General features: G+C 43.9%; 1 protein-coding gene across 1 annotated transcript in view; it reads left to right on the top strand.

Moving 5' to 3' along the window:
• The window catches only part of Col4a4 (collagen type IV alpha 4 chain), a 120971-nt gene that overhangs the window by 69209 nt on the left and 39471 nt on the right, over positions 1-12291 (top strand). Inside the window, exons 22-29 of the mRNA XM_041649674.1 lie at positions 255-418; positions 3056-3128; positions 4058-4164; positions 4644-4827; positions 6169-6237; positions 8814-8921; positions 9761-9979; positions 10765-10926. Coding sequence (XP_041505608.1) covers positions 255-418; positions 3056-3128; positions 4058-4164; positions 4644-4827; positions 6169-6237; positions 8814-8921; positions 9761-9979; positions 10765-10926 — 1086 coding nt within the window. The remainder of the gene's footprint in view (positions 1-254; positions 419-3055; positions 3129-4057; positions 4165-4643; positions 4828-6168; positions 6238-8813; positions 8922-9760; positions 9980-10764; positions 10927-12291) is intronic.

Raw genomic sequence — 12291 nt, 5'->3', positions numbered from 1 at the left:
CACGGCCCCCGTCCTGCTGCACACTGCTCTCGAGGCTCTTCCCACGAGGTCTCAATCCACAGAGGCCATGCCCCAGCCCCAGCCAGCCAGCCATAGGCTGCACTCCATCCACATGGCACACGGCCTCAGGTGTCTGTGAAAGAATTGCGCACTGAATACCTTCGCCTTTTCTAGTCACGCTATTTTTGGAGTAAATAGCTTACTGGGGATTTTGTCAGGAATCATGTCAAAACTGACTTTCTACCTCTTCCTAGGAAATGAGGGACTCTGTGTCTGTCCACCTGGTCCCATGGGACCCCCTGGCCCTCCAGGACTTCCTGGAAGACAAGGAAGTAAAGGAGACTTAGGGCTTCCTGGCTGGCACGGAGAAAAGGGTGATCCAGGCCAGCCTGGTGCTGAAGGACCTCCAGGGCCCCAAGTAAGTAACTCCTACTGATCATAATTTGTTTAGTTAAATAAGACAGACACAGATAGAATCTAGTGTGTGCCTTTCCAAATTAATGTATTATATACATTTTACATTTGGAACCTATAAACACCTTAATGACTAAACACTTTCTCGTGTCCATCCATCATTTATTCATTCATTTAACTAATTACTAATTATCAGGTGTCTACTATGTCCCTAATTGTCTGGAGATACAACAGGGACCTGAATATTATATGAAGTTCTGGAGCTTTGGGGACAGCCCAGACTTTATAGTAAACACATTAGTACATACACAATTTGCTATATGAGGACCAAAGGCCATGGACCATAGAATGTGGTTTGATTGGAGACAGGAAGTAAGTAGCAACACAGGAGGTCCTGGTTTCATCCCCAGTACACACACACACACACACACACACACACACACACACACATACACACACATACACACACACACACACACACACACACACACATCTACTAGCTGTTAGGAGAATTTGCAGAGCTCAGGGCTTTGCAGGTGGATCAGGCTGAGGTGTTTGTCCTGAAGGACATGGAACAGCTTAGGGAATCTTTAAAAAGGAAGGCAATACTCTATTATTCATTTTTGATGCCTCATCAGTTGCTCTGTGCAGAGGAGAACCTAGGTAAGGGAGAATGCTGGAGAGGAAGTGGAAGGTAGCTGAAAAATTGTGGGGGGCGGGAAGGAAGAGAGGCAGATTGAAGGGAAGGTGCTGAGTGTCAGCCTAGACACAATTTGACTGGCAAGTCCAAGGACTGGCCGTTAGGTCAGATACACCATACAGGGAAAATGGAAGTCCAGATGGAGCAATGGTCTTTGGCCTGAGCCACAGGAGGAAGGCAGTTGCCTTGGACAAGGATGAAGACCCTGGAAACTGGGCATTTGGCGGAAAAGGACACGGAACTGATGGAGACATTTTAGGTTGGGAGATATTTAGACAAACACATTAAAATGAATTCTGTGGAGGAACAGCTAATGCAAGTACTCAGAGGAGAGGTCAAGGCTGGAGGTGTGAAAAGGGGCTTCATTGGGGTCTATGTGATGTTCAGAACCAAGAAGGGAAGGCTGTGGAGAAGCCATACAGACAGAATCATACATGGAACAAAGGCATCAGAATCACTCTGATCCAAAGGGTCCTTGAAATCAATGAAGTCATAGCTGCAGTAACCTAGGTGAACTAGCAACTTGAAGTCAAAGATCACTGAGACACAGTGCAGAGTTCATCTGTTCATCATAATACAGTGCTCGCTTGCTGAAGCACAGCCTCCCATCTGTCTGACCCCTGAGAATAAAATCATCACTCTCAGGAAGCCTCCCCTGGAGGCTCTAGAGACCACCCATTGTTCCTCTATGCTGGGGTGACCTGTGGCTCCATTCTGAGATCCCCAAACCATTCTCCCTTTCTCCTAGAAAACGCTAATGAAAAGAAAATTCTTTAATGAAAGGGAGTTTCCAGATCTCCAGCCTTACCATTCCTGCATGTGCACAGCACACCTGCAAGGCTGCCGCAGCAGGAAACTGGGTCCTAACACATGGATAACGAACAAAGATGCTGAAGTTATTGTGTAGTTTGCATACTATAGTCCTTTTTTTTTTTGGTAAAAATCAGTTTTTTATCATAGTCAGCTTTGTTTGTTTGTTGTTTTGTTTGTTGCTAGTGACTCTAAAATCCTACTGTGGCTTTGTGTTGGGTGGCTTCTCAGGGCTAACATTGCTTTCATTGTGGACTACTAGTTTGTGCATGGTTATTATGGGTAAGGCATTAATTCAGTTGGTCTAGGACCCGTTGGGCTGATTGTACTTCTGATGTATTCTCTCTATATTATACTCATCACACTGTGCTTAGAGCTGGGGACCAGGATCACACCTTGGGGGAAAGAACCTTATTTCCCCACCTCTTTCTTATCAGCTTCCATTAGCACCACAGTATTCCCTGACTTCTTTCCCCACCTTCAGCTCTTTGGAGGCGCTTATGTTACTCAACCTCCTCTTTGCTCTTGTTTTTACTGATCAAAGCTCATGTAATTCAAAATATTTTTGATGATGCATATTTATTTAGGGTACATTTTATTTGAGACTCAACATGAGGTTCCATATCCATATAGAATTCCCATGTATTGTTTTACCCAGCTTTTAAAAAAGGATTTATATTTTATCCTTTTGCGTATATGAGTACCTGCATGCCTGCCGCATGTGGAGGCCAAAAGAAGAAGTCTGTCCCCTGAGCTGGAGCTACAGGGTTGTAAGAGCCACCATTTAGGTGCTGCTAGCCAAACATGTCATCTACAAAAGCAGCAAGTGCTCTTAAGCATGGAGCCCTCTCTCCGTGATATCTTAACTGTAGTGAACTGCTAAGATAAAGGAGGTGTGGATAAATTTCTGTTAGCTAAGATACAGACTTTACAGAGATTTTAGCACTAGGAAGTTTGGATTGTATACGATAGAACTACTCTGAAAGGCAAGAAAGGGATAAAGCAAAGATTTCCAAGCCAGGATCTTTAGACAAGAGATTTAGAGGAGAGGAGTTAGGTAGACAAGAATATGAATGACTTCTTCCCTACCAGAATTAATCTAATGCACTGCTCTTAATTTTTTTAACCAAGGGAACGCCTGGTGCCTTGGGGTCCCCTGGCCAAAAAGGGGCAAAGGGTGACATGGTCACATCAAGAGTGAAAGGTGAGCGTGACTGATCACTTAGCCCTCTGACACTGTATGCATGGTCTATAGGCATCCACTTGCACTGATTTCCCCTGTGACTGCAGATCAATTGTGTATAATTTAGGGTTGCCGAGATTGTCTTAAGAGCATGTCCTGCCCTTTGTACAATGGTGTGACTATCGGGCACTGAATCTCTTGCCTCTTATCTGAAAACAATGTGCCCCATTAGTGACACATTCGAATCTTCATTGTGGTGAACTTGAAGTTGGAGCGAAATCTCTTTTGAGTTGCTTTATGATGGCTCACTGCATCATAATGTCCTTTAGTAGTCAATGGAATTCACATGACAAGTAACCAGTGCTTATCTTGAATTAGTTTGGGGAAAATGATATAATTTATTGACCTACTAGACAGAACATGAACATCAAGATGTAGATTTCCAATTGGTCTATGTACATTTGCTCTCACAAGCCAGTCTTTCTCTGCACTACATGCCCCCATGCCCCAGGAATACCATGCATGAGGCAGCTCTAGGTCCTTGAAATCGGAGATGCTCTGTGAGCTGTAGGCAGAGGAATAACTTCCAAAGGACTGTGTAGTTTAAGGCAATAATCTGTCAACTTTCCCACCCACTACGGTCAGGGACAGAATGTCCCATGCACTGTCACTGAGTCAGGAAGCTTGCATAACCTCCCTCCACAGATCACCTCTTTGATAGAATAGGCAAAAGAGAATTTTCCAAATAAAGAGAGCCAGTAGTTTGCATAACTGCCACTCTTCCCTTTGTTTTTGTGGTGGTTTGAGAGAAGATGGACAACCGAGTCACCAAGGAAGTTTAATCAACCCACACAGAGTGAAACACCATTACCCTGAATTGAGTACCTTCCTCTCTTTTATTTCACTCCCCATGTGTGAGCGCTTACAGGTCTTTTGCCTCCTTTTCCCAGGGCAGAAAGGAGAAAGAGGGCCTGATGGGCCACCAGGATTTCCAGGGTCACGTGGACAAGACGGTCAGGATGGACGTGCTGGAGAAAGAGGGGATCCGGGGCCCAGAGTATGTACAGTACTGCTGTAGAATTTTACTTTCTCATATGTTTGTATAAGCAGCCAGCTATGCAGTAGAGATAAATCTTTGCTGTGTTTCTACCCAAAGACATGGAGGTTGATGAAGTCTATCTGGGTACTATATTATAAGGATGTAAGAAGTCAATTTCATCCCCTACCACTTCCTTTGCTTATGTTATTCCCATTTGCTGTTAGTGGTTCTGCATCCAATTCTTAGTCTGTACCTAAGGTATAATGTAATTCACTTTCTGTATCTGAAGCATAGCAAATGCACCCATATCATATACATGGATGTAAAGATTCAAAGCATGAATATAAAATATTAGGAAGACTCTCAATTAGTTCTTTTGGGTCACATTTGCTTCTAAGATACTGTCTTTTGAAATCTGGGCTTTTTAATATGCATACTGCTTTGAGTTCACGAACTTTGGAAGATCACTAATAGGTGTGTGACCTTAACATTTCCAGGGTGACCATAAGGATGCGACCCCTGGTGAGAGAGGGCTTCCCGGACTGCCAGGTCCTCGAGGGACAACAGGACCTGTGGGACCTCCAGGACTGGGATTTCCAGGCCCACCAGGAGAGAGAGGCCAGCCAGGAGAGCCCGGGCATCCAGGCATGAGGGGTATTGATGGCATGAAGGGGCAGAGAGGTAATTTTGAGAATTTGTATGCTAGGATAGTAATTGAAGTCATGAAAACTAAAGGGAATTCTCTGGGTGAAGTTACCATCTCTCTGGCAGGCTGGTTCAATGGATTCCATCCAGGGGCTATAGAAATCTCACAGGTTGTAAGGCAACAAAAACTATAGCATAAGCAATATTCAGAATAAATCCCTGAAATGCTAATCTCTTTGTGGATTTATTTGTTTGTCACACCTAAATTGCTTTTTATTCATTTCTTCATATTAATGCATAAAGTCCACCTGGATTTGAATCACTCCTATGTGTTAAAAGCATAAATTTTTTAGAATCTTTTGAGATAATGTCATATATTTGAATAAGAGCCACACTAGTATTTCATTTAAAAAATTATTGTCCATGAAAACATACTTGCAAGCATTTTAGGGAGATGGAAAATGATGATGACATTGGAAGTATGTTTGACAGCTATAGGAATTTCAAAAAATTACTTTCAGGGTTATGGCTGACAGAAAGAGGTTTATTTAAGTTTTTTTTCCTTTGAGACATGTATTACACCTTGGGTTATAGTGTTAATTTTGAAGTTTGGAAATAAAAATACTGTTTGGGGCTCTCGTTCTGACAACACAGAAAGACAACTAACTTTGTATTTGATAAGAAGCAAGTTCATGGTATGAGACTCAGAAAAATGTAATATCATTTTTCTTTATGTCTCATATTTTAGCTTGAAAGCATACGAAGTAATAAGCCATGAGGCGTTGTTCTGAAAGTGAAACTTTGGGTTTTAGTCAATGAGGACTCGGAGGCACAAGGTATGAGTTACTTTGCCGAGTATGGTGGGGATGACAGCACCTTCATCGCTGACTCGCTGGGAAAACGAGAGACCGTGTATCTTAAGAACCTGCTCCACTGAGATCTCAAAAATGGTGGCTGTCATTAATATCCAGCAAACCTCTTCATTCATGCAGCTCCCTGGTGTCCAAACCAAGAGCAAAGTCAGCTGAACTCAGTGCCGAGTCCCATGGCTTTTCTTCATAACCTGTCAGCATCTTCTACCCATTCCACTAGACTCTGTTGGCCTACAAACCATCGTTGATATTAATAATTTATACATTCCCAGGTTATTACAACAGGTACTTCTTAGACTCAATGTTTTTCTTATACTGCTTGCAACAGCTCTGACAGCTGAGATTCAGGTTTAAGGAGCCATCTGAAAGGCTGGTCTAGAGATGCCTGGACGCTTCTCCTCCTATGCACGCCAATGCACCAATAAAAAAGTCTCTTGAATGAGGTGTCACAGGGCATTTGGTGGTGCTCGGTTAATCTAAATGTCATTCTTCTTTGTCTCTCCAGGTGACACCATTTCTTGCAATGTAACCTATCCAGGGAATCCAGGCCCTCCAGGTTTTGATGGACCTCCAGGTATCACCAGTGCAAAGCTCTTGTCCTACACACTTTCCAGAGTTAAAGAACCAAGAATATAGATAAGCTCACAGTGAACGATCCCAGCCAGGGTACTTCTGAGATTGGTGTGAGGTCTTGAGGGACAGGAGCCTGGGAGAAACACTACAGTCATTAGCTCCTGGGCCTTATCTCCATGGTTTGAGGCCCTTCCACAGATTTCCCAGACTCTGTGCAGCAAAATTTACTTTGGCTTGACCACTTGCCAGCTAGCCTCTCTGTCCTTGAGAATTTAAAGCTATATCTCTTTCTGGGTCTTGAGTGGGAAATATGACCTGCCTGTGAACAGTACCTTCCAAACAGGACAAGTTCTGACTAGACAGAGCCTGAAAATATTCCTAAATCAGCATCTCTGAATATATGTCCATGTATCTAGTTCATCTGAGTCAGTCCCTTGTGTTTAGCTGAATCAAACCACAGACCCATGTTTATGTTTTTAAAGTTTATTTAAATCAACTTTTTTTGGGTACAACATTGTTAGTAAACATGGCTTTTCTTGTACTACACAAGGATAGAAGAGGACTGGGCAGACTGTTCAATCAGTAAAATGTTGTGGGAGGCTGCTTACTCATTCCCGGCTGCTCAGACCATGAAACGATCACACAAAAAATATATTATTTAAAACACTGATTGGTCAATGACTCTAGCATATTCCTAGCAAGCTCTTACATATTAAATTAACCCATTTCCATTATTTTATGTTTTACCACAAGGTTTGTGGCCTACTAGCAAGGTTCTGGCTGCCAGCTTGTGTCTTTCTCCTCTGGTGGCTCCATGGTGTCTCCATGACTCTGCTTTCTTTTTCCCAGCATTCATTTTAGTTTTCCCTGCCTATCTCTGCTCTACCCTATTACAGGCCAAGGCAGTTTTTTTATTCATTAACCAATAGAAGCAAAAAAATATACAGAAGGACCCCCCACACACCAGTAAAGGCAAGAATAAGGAGAACCTGAGTTTCAATGTCTAGCACACATGCAGGGAGCTGACTGTTCAACGTACACGTGTAATCCCAGCACTGGGAAGGTGGATACAAAAAAAAAAATCTCAGGGACTCTAGCTAACCAGTCTAGCTGAAGTTGTAAGTTCAAGATTCACTGAGAAAACCCAAGAGAAAGAAAGGGTGGGGAGTTGAGTGGGTGGAGAGCTGGGAAGAATCTGGGAGGAGTTGGGGAAGGAGCAACCGTGATCAGAATATATTGTATGAATTTTTTCAATTAAAAAAGAAAAAGAATACATAAGTAGGTAAATAAATACATAATAAGATAGAGGAAGGGCATCTGACATTGATCTCTGGACTCTGTATTCATGAGTAGAAATACAAAACGCACATGGCCAACTGCATCTACAGGTTGAATTATGCCTGACTTGCTACTGTCTTCTGAAACTGTTTGTTTCCATCACAGTAATTCCAAAGAGTTTCAGCACCTCAGTGAACACACACACACTTGCTCTGACTCTTGTGAGTCTAAAGAAACAGTGGGGACCCGGGCAATCCAGGATATAGTGTTTTGGTGTGACTGACCCTGGTCCTAGGTTAAGTCCAGATGGGCAACACTTGTTCTACTGCAAAAGCCAGTGTGTTCTCTTTTAATGGGGTTGCAGGACTAGGAGAGGGCGGGCCAAGTCTCCCAAGGTGACCTCACAGCTCAGATTACATCATGCAATTCATGCCTCATTGGCCCAAGTGGTGTGTGTGTGTGTGTGTGTGTGTGTGTGTGTGTGTGTGTGACATAATAAAAATTAAGTCTTATTGGCTAAAGCCAGTTACATGGCCAAGCTTCAGCTCAAAGGACAGGGTAGTATGTTCCCCTCATCACAAGCTACAAGAGTTTTGAGACATAATCCTACATCTGTAGGTCAGTTCATTGAGTATTCATTTCTTTTACTGCTACCTTACTGGGGATGAATGAAAGACTTGGATTTCTTGCCAGCAGTTTTAGCCTATAGGAAGCAAATAACTGCGCTATAAACTCATGTCGTTGTACCTCCTCCAAAGTTTACCATTCAGAAGTTATGTTGGCTGAGCTGACTTGGGAGAAAATCAGAGGTTTAAGGGAAAATCTTGTTTATTTTAGTAAGCAGTTTGCCTATGATTGATCTATCTATCTATCTATCTATCTATCTATCTATCTATCTATCTATCATGTAGGGCTCCTTTTCTGCATTTTCAGCAGGGTGGGCTCTGGGAACCACCTTGTTCTCCTAAAGAACAGGCTAGGCTCTTAGGTTTATGTTTCAGACCTGTCCTGAAAGGCACTGAAATGTATTTGAATGGTGATGTGTGTGAAAAGCCCCCAGGAGGAATTCCTCATAGTACAGACTCAGAAAATTACAACAAAACACTTCCTGGGAACAATGGCTACAGAATGTTATTCTGTAGCCCATGATGGCAAACATTTCTACTTCCATAAAATTGACATACTCCAAAAAACAATTAAAAAGGACATTTCAAAATCCTTTTTTTTGTTGTTGTTGTTTTTCCTGATTGTTTTTTTTTTCTGTGCAATTGAATCTTTGTTTTATTTGTTCTTATTTAGGTCCGAAGGGGTTTCCAGGTTCCCCTGGAACTCCAGGAATGAGATGTCCAGACGGGCAGAAAGGCCAGCAGGGCAAGCCAGGAAGTCCTGGAATTCCAGGTCCACCTGGTAAGTAAAGGCTTTCTCTGCCTTGGGAGCATTTCATCAGGAATTTTTGTGTATTCCTAAAGATGAGCAGCCATAAGGAAATGGCAAGGGATCTGGAGATAATGGAGGGATGATTCTTTGGGGGCAGAGAGGTGACACAGACCTCCGCTGTGCTGTGACATCTTGTAGATAAACAGAATCCTAAGCAGCTGAGACCCCTTCCAGGGGGAATCCTTAGCCGTTGGCAGTCACATGACTGTGTGGTTGACACAGTCCAGGGCAGTGTCTGGATTGGGTGGTCAGGAGGCTGGCATAGTGGCACTCAGCTATCATCCCAGCACTCCAGGTGTAGAGGCAGGAGAATCACCTTGAGTTTTAGCTTATCCTGGGATATTTACGATGGTCCAGGGCAGCCTAGGCTAGAGAGTGAGACCCTGTTTCAAAAATATAAGCAAATAAAAGTAAAAGAATTTTTTTTAAGAAGGGGGATGGTAGGCTGGCCCAGTGAGTAAACTTTGTTTGCCACCAGGTTCTATGACTTGAGTTCCATCTCTGGAACTATTGAGTCTCTAAAGTCCTAGAAATGTAAGCTTAAGCTTGCCTAGGGTTTTTTTGTTTGTTTGTTTGTTTTTTCGAGACAGGGTTTCTCTGTAGCTTTGGAGCCTGTCCTGGAACTAGCTCTTGTAGACTAGGCTGGCCTCGAAATCCCAGAGATCCGCCTGCCTCTGCCTCCCGAGTGCTGGGATTAAAGGCATGCGCCACCATCGCCCGGCTTGCCTAGGGTTTTTAATCAAAGCATTGTCCTTATACTGTTGGATCTATATTAGTACATAAACCAGTTTGTTATTGTTGCTGAATAGGTTTTCGTGGTGACATGGGAGATCCAGGCATTGGAGGCGAAAAGGGGACCTCCCCTAGCGGACCCCCAGGTCCACCTGGGTCTCCTGGAATGGATGGCCAGAAAGGAATCCCAGGAGACCCTTCGTTTGGTGATCCAGGACCCCCTGGAGATAGGGGTCTTCCAGGAGTGCCAGGCATGAAAGGAAGCAAAGGTTACCCAGGATGCCCAGGGTTTGAAGGTATGAGGTCTGTCTATTAGAGGATGTCTGCTCAGCTTTGGCCTGGTCCAGAAAGAACGTTTATACTGTAGCACTTCAGTCAGAAAGTGCATGGACATTTATTTTATGATTACAAATAAGGACTGATCACATTAGATGAACCTACACACACACACACACACACACACACACACACACAGACACACACACGACATGTGTACCTGTGCCCTTACTGCATGTTTGCAAATGCGGGGCCACGGTGAATTAATCCACTTAGCTATATCCAGGCTGTGTTTGCTCCAAAAGCCATTGACAGCAAGGGCTGGGTAACCTGTCACTGCCAGTGCCAGACCCAGGCAGATAGTCCAATGTGAGGTCTGGCTACTCGGGCTTAGCAGGGAGGATTGAGTCTTAACAGACTCCACAGAAGTCCAATAGAAATTTGAAAGGATAGCTGACAAAACCTCCCACCAAATGCACATTCACGCAGCTTGCATCAGGTGCATCTTATATGCCTGGGTGCAATCTGCTGCAGAGGTGGAGGGTGAGAGAATGAGGAAAGCCTATGGTCAGTAACCTCTTAGTAAGCCATCCATAAGCTTATCAAGCAACTCACTTAGCAAGGTGTGGTTTTCATACTCACTTGGAGCCGTATCTATGATATGAAAATTCATTCCGACTGTTAGCTCATGGAGCCCAGAGTCAGAATCAAATTGTTTGTTTCTGGAATTGACATGCCTGAGGGAGGCTCTAGGCCCCCTGTACAGTGCGGACTCATGAGTGTCCTTAATGCATCATCGTTTCAGGGCCACCTGGCAACCCTGGATCTCCAGGTCTCAAAGGTCCCAAAGGCAGACAGGGAAATCCTGGGTTTCCAGGGATCCCAGGACCCCCCGGTCATTCCTGTGAAAGAGGTGCTCCAGGGACCCCAGGACAACCAGGACTTCCTGGAGCTCCTGGTAGTCCAGGTAAGTGCCACCAAGTGTCAAAATATGAAGCATCTGGGCATTCCCTCCTTACAGTCGGGAAGCTTGCCTCTCACTCATGTATGGCTGTCAGCAGAATCATGAGTTGGAGACAAAAATATCCTTCATTCATAAATTTCATCTTGGTCTGTGTCATTTTCCCAACCAAATTCTTGTCAGGCCACATGTATGGAGCTGGCTAGTGGCTGCACACATGGTGGGTTGCAATATATGCAAGTTTAGGAAGCATCACTTCTCAGCAGCCTTCAAGTGGAAGGAAAGTGCAGCATCAGCTGTCAAAGCTGTTCCTGCAAACATGGCCTTGGGAGATGCCCCAGGTGATGACAGTCTTGGCACAAGAATGAGTGTGTATCTTCTCACACGGGTGTTCAGGGGCTCCTCCCATCCCCTGGGCCAACTATCACAAAATGCCTGTGATTGAGCAATTTCTAAGCAACAGAAATTGATTAGGAGGCTAGAAATTTTGAGATGAAGACCCCAGGAGTTTTGATTTCTGGTGAGGACCTCTTCCGCACAGATGTCTCTTTCTAGTGTCCTTGTGCAAACTACCACAGACCTCTCTTATGTTCACACTTAATCATCTTCAAAATTCCCTACCTCTCCCATTGGTGGTTAAGATTCAGCACAAGAAGTCCGGGGAGAACGTTCAGCCCACAGCAGGAGCTATCTCCACTATGCTCTTCATTTCGTTGCTGGGGTCATTCATTCTGTAATGTATCTGTTTCTACTTTAATCCAAATGCAAGATGTCCATTTGAGAAGCCAGGCAAGTTTGGGACAGAATTTGCTACTACAACCTCATCTCAAGAGTCAGTCATTCTGACTGTTCTGATTTGTACAAATCTTTCACCATAGTTGTTAAGAGTCTATCTGAAGTTCACTGGGGCAAAGGTTCTGAAGGTTCTGGGAAATCTTCTTCTTCTTCTTCTTCTTCTTCTTCTTCTTCTTCTTCTTCTTCTTCTTCTTCTTCTCTCCTCCTCCTCCTCCTCCTCCTTCTCCTCCTCCTCCCCCTCCTCCTCCTCCTCTCCTCCTCTTCTCCTCCTCCTCCTCTTCTCCTCCTCCTCTTCTCCTCCTCCTCCTCTTCTCCTCCTCCTCCTCTTCTCCTCCTTCTCCTTCTTCTCTTCCTCCTCCTCCTCTTTTTCTTTTTTCTCCTCCTCTTCTTCTTCTTCCTCTTCTTCATCCTCTTCTCTTTTTAGAGCATATATACTACAGTCTTTGGTTTTCATCTTTGTATCTTTATATTTTTAAAAAGAACAAACTGTACAATCTTCATTCATCTTTTCAGGGGGATAAATATTCAGCTGATCTCTGCTCCCTTTTTCATAACATCCAGTAAAACATATTTTCA

This window comes from Microtus oregoni, unplaced genomic scaffold (assembly GCF_018167655.1).
Source record: "Microtus oregoni isolate MIOR12 unplaced genomic scaffold, Mior012 000004F_ref0000308, whole genome shotgun sequence".
Classification (NCBI taxonomy): domain Eukaryota; kingdom Metazoa; phylum Chordata; class Mammalia; order Rodentia; family Cricetidae; genus Microtus; species Microtus oregoni.
Note: the sequence above shows the minus strand (reverse complement) of the source record. Positions and strands in the feature narration are given on the sequence as shown.